Source organism: Nanorana parkeri, unplaced genomic scaffold (genome assembly GCF_000935625.1).
Source record: "Nanorana parkeri isolate BGI_ZX_2015 unplaced genomic scaffold, ASM93562v1 scaffold259, whole genome shotgun sequence".
Taxonomy (NCBI): domain Eukaryota; kingdom Metazoa; phylum Chordata; class Amphibia; order Anura; family Dicroglossidae; genus Nanorana; species Nanorana parkeri.
Window position 1 is genome coordinate 1,201,694 of NW_017306527.1, and position 17,753 is coordinate 1,219,446.

Below are 17,753 nucleotides of genomic sequence, written 5' to 3' on the forward strand. Positions count from 1 at the left end.
GGCATTGGGAGGGTGTCTTCCCCACAACCCTGACCCGATGGTTGTGGGGGTCTGCGGGCAGGGGGGCTTATTTGCATCGGGGTACCCCTTTAAGGGGGCAACCAGATGCTGATACTGGATTACATCGATGGAGCCATTTTGTTTTAAAATAAAAGGAACTGTCGAAAATGTACTTTTTTTTCTAAATTAAAGGATTTCTTTCTAAGAGTGTGGTTTGTTTATTTACATTGACTATAAACCTTTTAGTGAATGGGTAGGGGTACACAAAGGGGGGGGGGCAGCATCTGGGTGCCTTAAAGGGGTAGCCCTTTAAGGCACCTAGGGGTACCCCAATACAAAAAAGCCCCCCTGACCGCAGACCCCCACAACCACCGAATCAAAGTTGTGGGGAAGAGGCCTTGTCCCCATCGGCCTAAAGGGTCTGGTATCAATAGGGGGGGGGGACCTCACTCTTTTTTTTCCTCTTCTGCAGACCTAAAAAAAAAGTAATTTCTTTTTCTTTTGTCTAATGTCACTTTGCTGCAACGAAAATTCTTTCGGAACTAAAATTTGTACATACTACCGCTTTCGTATGAAATTTTCGTTATCTGAAATTCAGATTCGTTTTCATTCCTCTTTTGGAGACTCGGATATATCAGAACCTCCGAATAACAAATCTTTCCGAAATGAATCGCACATGTCTACTCCATTTTATTCCTACATGCATAGCTGAACTCAGCATTTACCCATTTTGTATATAAAGTATACATTTTTGTGTATTGCTGTAATCTAACTGCTATTCAAGTTGCAGTATGTCAAATCTGTTGCACTTCCAAGGCTGGCATTGTTTTATCTGCACTCTAGTTAATTAGCTAATTTGACGTAAAATAATAAATTGCTTTATTCTCTCTATTTTGTTTTAAGAGAACCAACCACACTTTAAAACAATACATATAGCTGGGATTTTGTACATGCTTCGATCAAAAAAGCTAATTTTGTACTGGACTGTAAATCCTGACAACACAGCAAACTAAATAATGTGTTGCAACATGACAAATAAAGTACTGTGTGCAAGGGGATATGTAGCATATCTCAGGAAAGGCAGAATCTCCAAATGCCATTTACCTTTCCAATCAGCATGCCCAACACACATTTATTGTACCCAGATATGAAGCACAATGATAGTAATGGGGACGGTCACAAACAAAAACACAACGAGAAATTCATGGGTGAAAATGGGAGACCTGTATAACATTTCAAGGACAAGTCATATAGACAAAACAGCAGTGTCCCTTGCCCCTGACAATGATTTAAATACAATCTCTATTAAGACATGTACTGGAGAAAACTCTAACTATGCAACAACCTTTATTTAAGGGTCACAAAGTTAACTGATGTAAAATGTTTTTGATACATTTAGTTAAACATAGAAGCTTTCAAGAATAACTATTACTGTATGGACTAAATGGACACAGTATTTTCCAATGTTCAGTAATCTAAGGGAAACTGACTGCTGTCATTTTAAAGCTTTTTTAATTTCTAAAATAGTAACCAATATATTGAGAATGTAAGGCTGCACAGCAAGATTAACAAATTTCCAATTTTCATTTTCAAGTTTGGTGACATCTACACATGTATTTAAAAAATGCCAATTCAAGGTCTATTATATGAACTATAAACTATAACTATAAAGCGACATCTTGAAGGAGATGCCAAACTTAAGCTAAATGTTTGTAAGTTAGAAATTAAGTTAAAATCATCTGTTTATTAACTAAGCACATTAAGGTTTATATCTGTTGCTGGTAACCCAGAGGAATTTTTCATAAATGCATAAATCCTGTATGGCGGACACAATAAAGTTCACCACTACACAATTTTGTTTATGACACTGTACCTCTGTCTGGAGAATTAAGTAATGTTGCGGATGAGGTGGAGAGTCGCTTGTTAATAACAACGGGATCAACATGTTTCGAAAGGTTCATTGTTGAAACTGACCTCCTGTCTGGATCTAAAACAAATGGAAATATTGCTAATTGGTAGCACTTGAATATAAGGTATTCCAATAGGGAAAATTAGAGTACTGTTTGTATACTTTCTCTGTAGAAGATCTGAATGCAGCACTCCAGTCAGACTAGGCATCAATAAAAATTCCATTAATAGGGAGGACGGCAATAATACTAAATTGAGCTAACTACTTAGAAAATTGTTGTATGGTACCAGTCTGGCCTGTTCAGTCTACCATTATATCCATTAATTAATTTTACCACAATAACAACAAATTAATAAATTGTTACTGCAGTTGAAAGAAATTAAAGGGCAACAACTGAACATTTTAATAAACAATTACTATTTTTATTCTCAATTAAACAGACTGGAAAAAAAAAATTAAACACAAAATGTGGCATTGGAAATATGCTTGGGACCTTGTCAAACAGCAGTTTGTGACCTATTCACCAGGTCAGCAGTTTTTATTGGCCATTGAAGTTATGCATTACAGTGATGAGCCAGCAATGTAGTGCATGAGGGGCTTGATATTTGCATACTGGAACACCCTAGAATTCAGCTAACTAGGAAGTTGCTTTACCTGTCAGCCAAACTACAGGCATTAGTTCCAGAAAGTCTAGTTTATGTAGGTATTGTGTTGCTTACTTCAGAATGGTAAAATTATTTTACAGTTAATTTGCCATTTGTGACTTGGCTTCATAGTGACAAATGGCAATCATGTTTGTGCAAGCAACGCACAGTGAAATGGTGCACCGCTATTCCCATGACAGATAAAGATTGCTACAGATCCTCTGTAGAGATGAGTTTCTTAGTATTACAGAACATGACTGACCATATCAGGTGTCCTGACACTAGGGATACAACGATACAGATACTAGTATCGGCATTGGCGCCGATACCGTTTATTTGGGCAAGTACTTGTACTCGCCCAAATGCTCCGATACCTTCTGTAAATTTCTTCTGACCGACAGTGCCGCGAGGAAACATGGAGCCGGCTTCCCAGCCAATCAGGAAGCCGGGCGGCGGGTAATGACTCGACACCTGGCTTCCTCACTGGCCGGGAAGCCCACTCAATGCTGTTTGGCTGGGTTCATGACAATTGGCTGGGAAGCCAGCTTCCCGGCCAAACAGCATGCAGTCAGCTTCTCAGCCAATCAGGAAGATGGGCAATGACCCGCCTCCTGGTTTCCTGATTGGCAAGGAAGCTGGCTTGATGCTGATTGGTCAGGAAACCGGCTTCCCGGCCAATCAACATCGATCTGGCCAAACAGCATGGAGCCGGTTTCCCAGGCAATCAAGAAGCCGGCCGTTGGGTAATGATACGCTGGCTGGCTTTCTGATTGCCCAGGAAGCCGACGCCATGCTAGCAGAATTACCGGTAGTTGGAATCGGCGAGTACCGATATATAAATATCGGTACTCGATACCGAAAAACCGGTACTGGTGCATCCCTACCGGACACATGTCCACCTGATTTGACAAAGCCTTAAAGAGTTAAGGTGGGTACACATGGACCAAATTTTGATCCATTGGTGACCCTTATCCCCTCGACAGAAGCCAATCATTAGATCAACTTTTGGCAAAGGAACATGTTGGAAAATGGTTGCCTGAATGATCAGCTGCAAGCACTGGGTATTCTGACAGCGGCCGGCCAATCAAATTCAGGGACCATATAATATTAACACACAATCACAGATCAAATGCAAAGGTATCCAAAGTTTTTCATATGCCATATTTTGCGTTTCATTTTTTTCACCAAACTGTTAAATTCAGTAAGGAAGCAGTAACTGTGCAATAAATTTGCAGAAATAGTAAAAATTATGTTCCCTGCAGAGTTTACTTAATTTCTTCTAGGAAACCAACTTAGTATGTAATTTGATCAGGAGTGCCCTAGCCTTTGTACATATATATGCACATCCAGATTCTCTTTTTTAAGCTTCTTTTTTTTAGTATTTTAGCCTAGTCTGTGCACTGAAGGCTCCTCCTGACCGAGGGAAGAGCTGCTGATAAGGGACAAACATTTCTGTATTAATGCTTCATTCTGGGGTGACTAACAAAACCACAATGACTACACAATGCAGGGAAAACAACACATAACGCAAAAGAAAAATCTAGAGAAAGATTATATCACATTTAACGCAAACGTTTACGATACCAAAAACTTTTGCAGCTTTTGTGCATTATCGTACACAAATACACCGCATAAGGCAACTGCCACTCCGATTTATGCTACCAAAAAATATATATTTATCACAGACCAAGCATATGGACATGTCTGTTGTCATTGGTTTGGACTATTCAACCTATTTGAAGCCAATACTACTGAAATGTTTTGAGTTTCAAAACAGGTTCTACTTCACATGGGCAAATTCACAAAAGCAGAGGTAAGGGAAGAAAGATCACAAAACACAGGGGTGGAAGTACCACCTCTTCTAACAAAACCCTTGACTTGGAAATGGAGAGCCAGGTCAGATAAATCGACATTGGTGAAAGATGAGTCAACAAAGTAACCTAGAAACAGAACATGCAGAAATGGAGTAAGAAATAGGTGGGATGGAAAGAGCAATGAATTTACAGTACCAGCTGAGCACTTGTTGCAGTTCCATTCACATACTATTTTAACAATAAGAATCTACAAAGGAACATGAGATCTTTAATTTATGTAAATATTCTTGCTAACTTAAGTACTGTTAAGTGTAAAGAGATTACACGTATTCTATTGTCAAGTTTAACATTGCTACCTTTAATGTTTTATCTGTATAGCTAAACACCACCACATTATCTTACACATGTTACCAACCAATGCAATCAACATCACAACAATTTACTATTCTCAATTACAGTGATATACTTGCATACCCTATAGTCAGAGGCATCCTTTTAATAACTAGTCAAGTAATGCTAGTACAAAAAAACCTTGCTGAATAAAGAACAAACACAGTGGCACTCTTAAATATCCAAAGAGAAGAGTGCAAAGTGCTCTAACACCCAGCAACCAATTAGCAAACAACTTTCAGTTATTGCAGCTGCCAAATCCAATAAAAGGTTATACTGATTGATTGCTGTTAACACGGTTCCTGTAATATGGCTTCATTCAGTTTTACCTGAGCTTATTATACTTTGGTTGCTTTGCAGAGACCCTCCCCAAGACCATCTGTTATTTTTCTGCCTTGGCTTCTGACTTCGTTGAATTGTACGCTTCACCACTGCTTCATGGCGTTCCTTCAAGAGAAAACACAACAAAGCTAGCTGACCGCTGAAGAAAAGTCAGCAGTAGAAATGGCAAACGAAAACAGTTTTACTACACACATTTCTGCAAGTCTTTTTATTGGAAACATAGTAGCCAGAACAAAAGCACGATAGAAGTAGTACAGAGTAATACAAGTTTGCTACTTCTACTGAAAGAAACTTTTGAAAACTGGACATTTTTTGGGCCTTATTTAATAACAAAAGATGTCAAATAAACTGGGACACAACCAAAAACCAACTATTGACACCTCGGCAAAGATCAGACCATTTATGGCTATGCTATTCATGGGAGTGATAGTAATAGAGTCACAAAGCTGCTTTTTTTCCCCCTTTTTCTGTGAGAAGAGGGATATCATGTATTTATTGTCAATACACCACTCCATTGTGTTTGTTTCAAGACAATCTTTGGTGAATCTTTGCTCTGTACATGAAGTGCCAACATTTTCAGAGGCATCTTTCTTCTGTCTGCAGTAAATGGATTACATCACTCTGTAAATATGTTTCTCTGAGGCAGAAGTGAACTTATTGGTAGTATTTGACTATTACATATTTTGTCATTAGGTATTAGTAATTTGCATGAGCAAACAAGCCCATATAATGCTGCTGGAATCTAGTGCATAGATGGGCAGCATTTTTTAACACCTGACCAGTATCCGTTTGATCTGAACGTACAGGGAGTTGTGGAGTGGAAGAACATTAAAAATTGTAAGGCACAGAAGAAAGCTGCAGGGGACTGGGAGCAACAATACAGTTGGGTTGGAGGAGCAATAATGATAAATTTGGTCCTTTAACAAGTCATTTTTTTAAATAAAATATTTGCGGTATCCTATGCAGACTGGTAAGGTTACCAAGAGGTCCACTATAAGTCCATATATTTTTACATATATACAATTGAACAAGTTAAGCACAACTGTGAAACATCGAAACAATTCAAAAGCAATTGTATTTAAGACTATTTGTCATACCCTCAATTCAGCCAATGTTTATACATGCCCCACTGCACTTTTTACAGATTTGTAGGTCGTGTGGTGTGCATTTTTTTTTCTTTTATTGTTTTTCTGTGTTCCTCATATTTACATTCAACAAAAGAAAAAAATAAATTTGAGAAAAGTTTTATGGCAAGCCAAGTGACCTACTTTTTCTTCTTCCAGCTTCTGCCTCCGCTTCTCATCTACAGCAGTGCGCCTCCTTTCCTCTTTAATCCTCTGTTCCTCTAGTTTCTTCCTGCGTTCCTCCATATGCTTCTTAAAATGCTGCCGTGCTCTCATTTCTTTCTCCAGCCATAGATGCTCCCGCGCAACTAACAATGAAAAAGCATATAATCAGATATGAGAAATATGTCTAGGTAATACACATTTTTCTGTAACTGCTGACATTTTTATACTAATTGCTGTGATTCACACAGCAAGGTCATTTAGCTGACATTAATTTCCTGCAGTTATATAATATCATTGACAAGAACTGCCTCTGCAGATTTCACCAAAATGCTTTTGGACTTGAACTGAAATATCTATTTTGGTTCACCATTTAGTTGTAACTAGGCCATAATGCTTTTTTTTTTTTTTTGCAGAAGCTTAATTTGTGACTAAACATAATAAAGTGTTTTTCATATATGTTTGAAAAGGGCAAACAGATCTGAAAGCGTCATGTCTGTGCTTAGCTGGCAACAGTATTATTTTTATTATGCTGAACATCCATACCTGGGAACTTTTGAAAATTGCAATTCCTGAGAATTGAGGCAGGGCAGGGTGTGGGGCTAATAAAAACAGAAAATTGTTCAGCGCTCTCAGGCAATAAGAATGAATGGTATGGGAGTTATTGGGTGGGTGAACAAAATGGTGTGCGGCTCTGAGGAAACAGGCGGAGAGTACCTGTACAAAACTACAAGTAAAATAAAACGAGAGCGAAATCACCTGAATGATTGGATTTTTATGGTATACCTATTTATATTTTTAACTATTTAACCTCAACTGTAATCGATTAGTGTTTCCAACAAAATCAAATACTTCTGATTAGTCCCCCAGATCTTTGTTTTATTAGGGCTCTGCCCTAATAAAACAAAGACATATATTTATGTATATTGAAATAAAAACGTATTAACTCGTTTAACCCAGGTCCATTAAACATCCCGGCTCAGCCGTTAACTGACAGAAGCCCCGCCCACCTGTCACTTTCAAATTCCACAACATCACTTGCGGATACCGAGGCTGTAATATAGGGCACTTCATTCACAGCATGAAAAGCAGCATAGCCCACACTGGACACTACCATCTTCCGTCAAGGCCGCCTGATGCTCAGTCCCCACGAGCATCATGCAAGTAGTCTTTTTCCTCTTTACATAGAGAAAGCTAGTCTCTTTAATAAATGCAACTACGTATCCAAACATTCAGGTGATTGCGCACTCATTGTTTAATTTTAATAATCAAAGCATTGTGTGCTGTGCTTAATGGTTGGTCTGGCCAAACTATTCCTAAAAGCAGGACAGGCTTAAAGGATAGGTCCAAAATCTTCAGTAAAATAGAAATCAATATAAAAAAAAAAGTACAGTTTTATAGGCTGCCACGGACCTCCTAAGGACGTACTAAGGAGAACTTGTATATATTTATTTATTAAAATAAACAGAAAAAAAACCAATACACTAGAACTGTGTTCCTCTAGAAATATATATTAGCATTTGTATGTCAAGGGAGATAACACCACATAATAACAGTTAATTGTATAGATAAGGTTTATGTAATGTTTAATGTAGGGAGATAGCTCAAATTATGATTAAAAAATAATAAAGCAAATAATTTTAGTAATGGAATGTTAATGTAATTTTTAATTATAATAAAGTTCTGCCCCCTTCACATTTACATAAACTTAATATATGCAAATAACCTATAGGTGTGACACACACAGAGCAGCCAAGGAATCTGACTTCAGTAGGAATCTTTGCATAGTGGCCTATTATTTAAAATACTTTTAACAGTGGGATACTATTTTTTTTTCTCCCCAAGGGAAGGATCACTGGCTGAGTGCAGGCAGCGAGATCTGGGTTAAGGGGGCCCAATGGCGTACTGTTTCCACGGCAGGCGAGGCAACTGGTGTAAATGGTACTGTGAAGGACCTGTTTCGGCAGGTCCCCAAAGGATCGGGGGCCACCGGCCTTCGGGTTGGTGGACCAACAGTCTCAACCCCTGTCAGGAGCCTTGCGCCCCAGGGGGGTCGGGAAATGGGTCCCTTCTTTCGAGGGACCTTGCACCCTTGTGCACGTTTTTGTGTGGTGTGATTTCACGGTTGACTTTTTTTGTTCACAGAAGCTAAAGTAGTTCTGCTTTAGCTTGTAATTTTAAGAGCATTGACACTGCTATTCCCCCAACAGGCTGGCAGTACCAGAGATGTTGATAGAGCCAGCAATGACCCGTCAGTGTTGACAAAATTCCTGCATTGTCAGGTCATTTCTGGCTATTCCCAGGCAACCTGAAGTACAATAATAGCAATATGCTCACAACAGAAAAAGGAAAGGGCTTCTAAATAACATCCCATCATCCCATTAAATTAACATTTTTCAGTAGACACATCCAGGGCAGCCATCAGGGAGGTACGGCCGATACTCATGTAAGGGGCCCGGGCAGCCTGGGGGGCCCGCCCGGGACCCTTACATGATTATCGGCCGACGGTGAAGAGCGAGGAGGTGGACGGGCCCCTGCAGCGGAGGCCTGGCCCTAGCAGCGCAGGGCCGCAGCATTGCAGCTCCATCGGCTTCGAGACAAGCTGGGGCCCCATCAGCGAGGCTGCTCGTGACGTCACTTCCGGCCAGTCCGGCGGCAGAGGAGGCTTGGTGTGCAGGTAAGAGGAGCTAGGAAGGAGGGAAGGGGATGCAGCCCTGACCAGCCTACCTTAGAACCCCTTCAGAGCCCACTATAGACAGTCTCAGATGGGCTGTGCAGCATCTATGGTGGGCTCTGCAGGGTCACTCTCAGGTGAGTCCAACGCGTCACTAAGCCCTGAGTCCAGTGCGCCACTAAGCCCTGAGTCCAGCACGTCACTAAGCCCTGCGTCCAGCGGGTCACTAAGCCTTGAGTCCAGCGCATCACTAAGCCCTGAGTCCAACACCTCACCAAGCCCTGCGTCCAGCGAAAAAAAAAGGGCCTAAAGCCGTGTAAGGGGCCCCAAAATTTCTGATTGCTGCCATGGACACACATGAGGGGAAAAATGTGCAGCCCTGGACTTGTCAAGCTCCAAATAAACACAGAACAACAATGTTATCTACTATTACTACTGCTAATAATGGAAGTTCAGTGTTTGCTGAAAGACTGAGTCATATCTATAAACATGCACACCGGTATACACTATAATAAGGAGAGTAATTTAACATCTCATTAAATAAACATGACATTTTGAAGTAATATTATCAGCAGTCCTCAAGATAACCATAATTTACACGGCACTGGAAATGTTAATGGTGGGATTGGTGATGAGGAAATCCAGACAACATTAAAAGCTTCATAAAAACAACACAAGTCAAGAGCTTGGTGGCCTTTTGGCAACAAAGGTCTTTCTGCTTCTAGCCCCTAAATAGGTCAACAACTTTATAAAAGGGAATAATTGAAATCTAACTAAAGGTCTATCTCTGTACTAGATAAATATTAAACTATAAGGAAATTATATGCAAAGATCCTGAGCTATAAACGCTTACAACTTGTACTTTAGACCAACCTGGGTTTGTGCCAGCAAGGAAAGCAAGAGAGAATATATGATTAGTTCATATGATTCAGGATGCTGAATTAAGGAATTTAAATCCGTGAGCTCAGTATGTATTTATGTTATATGTTACTTTAAACAATTTGATTTAAAAAATGAAATTCTTAAGGCCACTACTTTCCAATAAACATTTTTTAACACAAGAATAAAAATCCTAGGAGCTCAGTCAGTGTTTTTTGTCCCATCTTTTGAAACACTTGAGAAGTCTGCCTACTTTCTCCCATGCATTTTGCCCACACAACAAAGGCAATAGCTATGGCCACAAATCCAAGATGAATCTATATTGAGGTGTTATATCTCATACAGACTTCACCACAGCTAAATAATTTCACATCTTTGCAATAACTCTCTTGCATACAAATACACTCTTCCAAATCAGAGACAATAACGGAATATCCCATGCTAAATTCAAAATTTTTAGAGGCCAATTCTGTCTGTTCGTACGCCAACAATACCCGTTCATACATGGGGGATACTCCAGCAAAAGACTAACCTAGTGTTATTTAAAACCAATCTAAACTTGCAGATACTACATCTCATGTCTGGGGAGAGATGCAGAGCTTAAAATGTTAGGTTTACCAATACACTTGCTTTACTTAATGATCCTATCCCTTCCACTAAGTGAATTATGTGTACAACAATTTAAAAATAAATGTAACACGTTTGAAATATGAAAAATCCTAGAACTCATCTCTCAGACTGAGGTGTTTACCTAGCCTCTGGATGTAATTACAGCCAAACTGCAGGCAGATAGCAAGGCACAAATTAAATTAAGACACCATTAAATGTATTTTTTAAATGCAGACAAATTAACCCCTTCAGGACCTTTGGACGTACCTGTGGTCATACCAAGATCATGGCGGTGGCTGCTGCTGCTGTTTTTCTCAGCAGGCAATTCTTGTTTTGTACAAGTGATCTGGAAAGCTGACTGGGGCCAGATCACGTGTAGCAGCCTGAATAGATGGCGAAAATTGTTTCACAATGGACAATCTTAGTGAACTGGCTGCAGTCAAATCTTGCACACTAAAAAAACGTTCATATACTTAATAAAACTATGGACAAATTTCAGCTAATCTGGAAACCCTTAACTGAGACACAATGAGTGCGGTCAGCTTGTGGCCCATCCTGGGGTTCCCCGCTCTTGCTTACTCTACTTTAAACCCAGTGCAGATCACAGCTTGTGGCCTGAGCAACACTTTCCTAAGCTAAATGCCAAGCCCCCTGTTGGCCAACCCTGTCCTGACCTTTGGCTTGTCCCTGACCTTTGATTTGTCTTCCGTATCTGTGCCTGCAGAAGCATATGCTCAAAAGTGCCATTTTCTTGCAGATATAGCGGTGCATCCTATTCCCTCCTCCCCGCTGGGTGCTGCTTTGTGTCCCAGCGGGGAGGAGAGACACTGTCACAGGCGGCCGAGCACTGCGGGAAGAGAGCGCTGTGAGCGGCCGTTGTCTCTCCTCCCACACCGCTCAGCCTCCTGTCACAGATTGGCAGAGCGGTGTGTTGCCGCAGACAGCCAGTGCTGTCACAGCAGGCTGAGCTCCGCTCGCTCACTGACACAGGAAGGAAAACGAGCTACAAACACTCAGAGGTCAGTGATCTCTGAGTGTTTGTAAATAATTGAGGACAGAGTATGTCTACTGTATCCTAAATTATGAATGAAGGGGAAGTGATCTACATTACCTCCTGTTCATTCATGATTGTGGTTATAGTAAACACACTATGTTCTCATGTTATGAATGAACATTAACACTCAGTATAGAGGATTCCTGTTCATCTATAACAGGGGCTGCAGAGTAAGAGATTGAGGACTCTGTCTCCTCAATCTCTTTTTCTATTTTAAAAGGGAAATATCAGGGGTCTGTTTACATTTTCATTTCGGTGCACCTCTAGTTTCCATTGTATATGACATAATAAAAAAGGACAGTGTACAGATGGACTTGCATACCACTACTCTGAATTAATTGATGATTGATATGTGAACTATGATACTGTTTGTGAAAAAAAGAGAACATAAAATGTATATACTTGTGTTAAGGCCAGGAAAAAGTATAAACATAGCATTAGCACAGCTTCTGCCTTGATCAATAACATGATGTGTCTGTTAAGGTCATTTGGAATCACATTTCAACTGTAAATAACAGTAGTGTGCAAGGTATTCTTCGGCTACTATACAAATTGTACATGTTGTGTTCCTGCTTATCCTCCAAGATAGGCTGCACTATAATTTAAAGTGTACCTGTCACAATCCTAATGCAGCAACAGTTCACTTCATAACTACATAGTGCTTTGTTACTGAAAATCATACAGTTGTTCTGTTTTCACTTTCAATGGTTAAAGAAGAACATTAACTGCAAAGGATAAAATCTTAACCCTTGCAGTGTGCTACCCCCACACAGCAAGAGTTAAGTGGTCATTTTGTTTAGGGTGCTAAAATAACAGATATAATATACTCACCCGAACCACGATCCCGGCTGACTTCTAGAACGGTTTCCTTCAGCCTCGCTCCACTCCAGCAGTCTAAGGTCCTGTGAGTCATCACATTCAATACAGTGTATAAATATGAGGATGCAGAGAGACATTCCATCGCCAGTGCGGAGGAGGACAGAGGCTGCAATGGACCGGTATACTAGCCATCACGGTTCGGGTGAGTATATCTGTTATTTTAGCTCTCTGGACAAAATGAGCAATTAACCCTTGCAGTGCAGGGGTAGCACCACTTCAAGGGTTAAGATTTTATTTGCTCAGAGTTTGACGAACATTCCTTTTTCAAAATGAAATATCCATCTGCTGAAAACTGCCACTGTCCTGCTTGCAAGCTTATTGCTAGTTCCAAGGCAGTAAGCTCAGTATCAATGATACTTTAGTGCTCTGGAATAAGTGTGCACCTTCCACCAGAAAAGTACTTGGCTTGATGTCAGATTCCCCTTATAAAGAGGGAACTAATGAACTCTAAGTGTACTGCATTTAAAGCACTACTGTCACCAAATACAATGATATCCTAATGACTAAAGTCGGAATAAAATGTCTTACGTATATTTGATGGAAGTTTAGCTTTAAACCGCTTATTTTGTGTACACCATATCTATAAAAAATGTAAAACACTAAAGAACACTTCACTTAATGAACTTTATTAAGCTAGATTTTCCTGTATCTATTCCTGCATGAATGTCAGTACTAACTAGTGATTCCAAAAACTAGTTCTGTTCTAGTCCAGCGCTGGTGCCGGTCTCTGATCCAGCGCTGGTGCCGGTCTCTGATCCAGCGCTGGTGCCGGTCTCTGATCCAGCGCTGGTGCCGGTCTCTGATCCAGCGCTGGTGCCGGTCTCTGATCCAGCGCTGGTGCCGGTCTCTGATCCAGCGCTGGTGCCGGTCTCTGATCCAGCGCTGGTGCCGGTCTCTGATCCAGCGCTGGTGCCGGTCTCTGATCCAGCGCTGGTGCCGGTCTCTGATCCAGCGCTGGTGCCGGTCTCTGATCCAGCGCAGACTGCTGTTTCTTCCTGTCCTGTGCAGTCTGTCCGATGTGCACGCTCCCGACTGTGTGCATTCACTTTCACTGTAGCTCTCCTCCTCTCCCCTCTGGTCATATGGACTGCACATGTGCCCGCACACATCCTCCTGCACGGCCGCTCGAGAAGCTGAGTTCTACAGCCGGGAGCGAGCGGTGAAGACATGCGCAAGTTTTTACCTACTTGGTAACATTTTAATGTTTTTAAATGTTTCTGCATATATCTACTGCTTGCAAAAACATTTAAAAGCATACAGTCTACACATAAAGAATAATGTTCTGAAATTGAACAATTTTTACCAAGACTGGAATTTGCAACTGTTATGGCTACAGCTGTGAACCTTCTTTGGTATGCTTAAAGTGGGCCTTTGACACAAAAAAAAAGAAAATCACATCAGCATATAGCTCTGCATGCTGATTTAAAATCATCTTACAATCATTAGCTAAACAAACATATTTTTTATTTTACCTACATTTTTTTTTCTGCTTCCTGGTCCACTTTGGCACTAATGAAGTAATGTGCCCATGAATTGCATCCTGGGAAGGTTAAATCAGCAGAGTATTGCTGGGAAATCTCATCTGTAATCTCAGGAAATCTCAGGGAAAGGCATTTTCCTCCCCTGAGATGATAGTGCATGGTCACAGGTCCTAGTCACATGTGCCAGAGTTCCAGGAAGTAACCTGCCCTTAGTTAACATGGCCACTGTGAGAAGACTGGGAAAGAAAAGGTATGCAAAAAATAAAAAGCCTGCAAGTATCTGTTTGTAAACTGTCAACACTAAACATTTCTAAAGGTGCCTTTGGTTTTTTGATGATATGGGTACAGTTCCTCTTCAAGGTCAGAACGACAATGGCTTCTAAGTAAACAGGCACCAGGCATTGTCACCATGACTTCCAGTCATCACACAAGGCTAAAACTTTAAATTCTGTTCTAGGCTTATCAGCAAATATTTAAAGTATATGCAAACGCCATCAATGAACTTCTGCTATTTGCTCCTTTTTGGTCTGATTTGAAAACATTTTGTTATATCTTCAATGAATAAAAACCTGCTGATCTTACCAAAAATCCTGTGCTGTCCTGATTCCTGTGCACTCTGCACTGTTAACATTGCAGGACAGTGAGATCTCTTACCCAGGCCCAGTTCACCTTTGTGGACTACAGTCCCAACCACATTGAGAAGAGAGGTGGAGGAGTTCTGTAGTTCTAAAATACCCCCTGTCCTGGGGCGACAATGATGCTTCTCCATAGATACAGTAAGAGAAATGAGCCTAATGCAGCCACCTCATCTAAGGACTGGTAAGCAGAAATATATCATATTGTTCCTGGCTTTAGGTACACTTTAGAGATGATCTCAAGGCAGATAGGAAATATACTAATGAATACAATGCTGCATTGATTTGTGTATCTTTAAATGTATTACTTTAATTGTAAGCAGGGAAGTACCTGAATTTTAAAAACAGTGTTAGCCTCTTGCAGTCTCCGTGCAGGAGAGCCAAAACTGAGGAAATTGACAAGCAGCCAAATTAGTTGTGCTGCAATGTAGGGAGCATGTGGATGGGAGGAAAGAACAGAGTGACTAAGAGGTAAACTCACCAGTCTGCTGTTTTTCCTTTCACTGTCCAGTCACAGGGTTGGGTTGAAGAGGTGGGAAGGAGACTTGTATGAGTCACTAAATTGCAGCTGAGCAAATTCAGATGTACTCCCTGCCAGGCAAGGTCAAGCATGGAAAAGCTGTGTATATCTCAGAACTGGATGGACATAAATACAAATTGTTGGGCAAGTAAAACAGCCCCCATATATGTATATGATTGGTGTATTTAGCAGTTTGCCAGGAGTTCAACTTTAAGTTTAACTTCAATCACCCTGCTGCATCATTACAGTATATTTCACCGCTGACTAACATATTTTGATAATTTCATAATGCTTTAAAAAAAGTCTAAACCACAATAAAATAGGTCACAATTTCACTATTGAGCCTGTTCTATATTATTTCAAAATAATAAAATCAGAAGAAATTCATGCAAGGATAACATACCCATGAGTTTCTCCTGTTCCTCTCGACGCTCCCGGGCAAGTCTTTGTCTCTCATCAACCTTCAAGACAAGATGAGGTTCTGGAAAAAGCATGAAATGCAAATATCTGTCAGCTAACTCTTGTTAAGCTATATTGAATAGAACCTGCAGCTAGAGTGCATTGATTTTAGCTGCTGGCCTCTGCACTTGGAAAAATAAACATCTCTGTGCATATAGTATTTTATATAGTAATTCATGCCTAACACCCCTTTGTGAGACTGAAGGCCTCTAGTGGTACTCAGCCAATTGAAGATACATATTTCCTTATTTTATTTTTCCTTAAGAAAGGGTACAGTGTTGACCTGCTGAACGTATATAGATGGGAAATATTTTTTTATTTCCAATAGGAGGTAACAGGATATTTGTACTTACTGTAAAATCCATTTACTTGAGTTCATTAAGGGACACAAGATACAGTTATTGTGAGACCATTGGATTATACCGTCTCCTACAGGAGGAATTAGACACTGGGAAACAAACAAGCAGTTGGACAGCCAGGTATAACATTCCCACTCTGAGCATGCTTATGTTTTGTAGAAAAGCAGAAAGAGGAGTAGATAACAAAACACACAGGGGTGGGGCATATTTCCCATAAATAATCCTGTTTTCTTTCTCAATCATTAAAGAACTCCAGGGAAAAAGTTTATGAACCCTTGCAGTTAGGGCCGCTACTGCCCCCGCAAGGGTTTACTGCTCAATGTTGTCTAGTTTATACTTACTTGATCATTCAAACCGGAGACGCAGGGAGTCAGCTCGGCAGTTCGAGTGAGTATAAAACTTTTTTTTTAGCACCTAGACACAAACGAGCAGTTAACCCTTGCAGTGTATGCCAGCCCCACTGCAAGTGTTAACAAACATTTTCCCTGGAGTTCTTCATTAAGAGACACACGATTTATTTATTTGGGTATCTAAAAGCAGCCAAACTGAGCAGTGGGTGACAGTAACGAAATACTAACAGGCACACATTAAAAATAATAAATTAGATATATTTAAAAAATAATAGAAATGGGAACAGACTGCAGCTCAAAGAGATGCCTGAAGGACCTTATGCCCAAAACTGGCATTAGATGAGGTCTGAACATCTACCAGGTAAAACTTAGGGAACGTATGAACAGAAGAACAGGTGGCAGCCCTGCAAATCTGGGAAAAAATTGCCTGATTCTAAAAGCTTCATGAAGAACTCACAGACCGAATAGAGTGAACTTTGACAGAAAAAAGGTGGAGTTACCAAGAGATGATGGCGTAAGAAGCTAGTTTCCCTTTATGGGTACCATCAGGAATAACAAAAAAAAAATACATGTGGCTGAGAGGTAAACCCATGCGGCTTAAACTACATCCAGTGAAAAGAAATAGTATGGGAAACGGACAGATAGATGGAAGAACAATGTGCTGGTTGAGTTGAAAGGTTGAAACCACCTTGAGGCTCCAGGTTTTAATTTCACATTGTCCTTTCGTACAGGATAAGCTGCAAGCTCAAAACACACACTTTGCAGAAGTGACCTTGTGAGTGAGACTGTGCAAGGAAATATTCCTGATAGGTTCAAAGGGTGGTTTTTAAAAGACTGAGAAAACCAGATTCAAGTCCCTGGAGTCACAGGTGGTTGTATATGTGAAGCTACAATACCCCCTTGTCACTGAGATAAGATAGCAAGGGGCGTGATTGGTCCCTTGATCGTAAAAGGCCAAATGCTAATCCAGGCCTTATTACAGAGAGGTCAGAATTCTTCCAACTGAGTACTTTCTGGGGTAGAATCTTCTTTCCACGCACACCAAGCAAAATAAGCTTTCCATGTGCGATGGGAGACTTTGTTGGAGGTAGACTAACTAGCTTTTAGCAACGTGGGACTTAACAAATCAGAGAGACCCCCTATCTTTCAATACCGGGCCGTCAACAGCCATGCCATTAAACCCAGTGACTGTGAAGCAGGATGTAAAGTGGACGTTGGGATAGGAGTTTTGGCTGACTGAAAGAGAGCACAGAGTGTCTGCCAGAAGAGTCATCAGATCACAGCGCCTGTTCAGTTTCCTAATAAACATGGATGCCAGTAAGTCCACATCCAGGGTTCTCCACTTGGGACACAGAACCTGAAAGTATTCCGAAAGTAGGGACCATTCTCCCAGTTCGACACGTGAATGGAGGACAAGGCTGGAATGTAAAGTGCTGCCTGGGCTAGAATCCTTTCTTCTTTTGCTGCAG

The 17,753-nt window shown here is 40.7% G+C and overlaps 1 protein-coding gene across 1 annotated transcript in view; it reads right to left on the reverse strand.

The window, feature by feature from the left end:
* MAP7 (microtubule associated protein 7) overlaps positions 1-17,753 on the reverse strand; it is a 110,620-nt gene that overhangs the window by 28,420 nt on the left and 64,447 nt on the right. Inside the window, exons 3-6 of the mRNA XM_018556932.1 lie at positions 15,520-15,597; positions 6,368-6,531; positions 5,087-5,204; positions 1,874-1,987 (exon numbers count right to left, since the gene is read on the reverse strand). Of these exons, the coding sequence (XP_018412434.1) occupies positions 1,874-1,987; positions 5,087-5,204; positions 6,368-6,531; positions 15,520-15,597 (474 nt within the window). The remainder of the gene's footprint in view (positions 1-1,873; positions 1,988-5,086; positions 5,205-6,367; positions 6,532-15,519; positions 15,598-17,753) is intronic.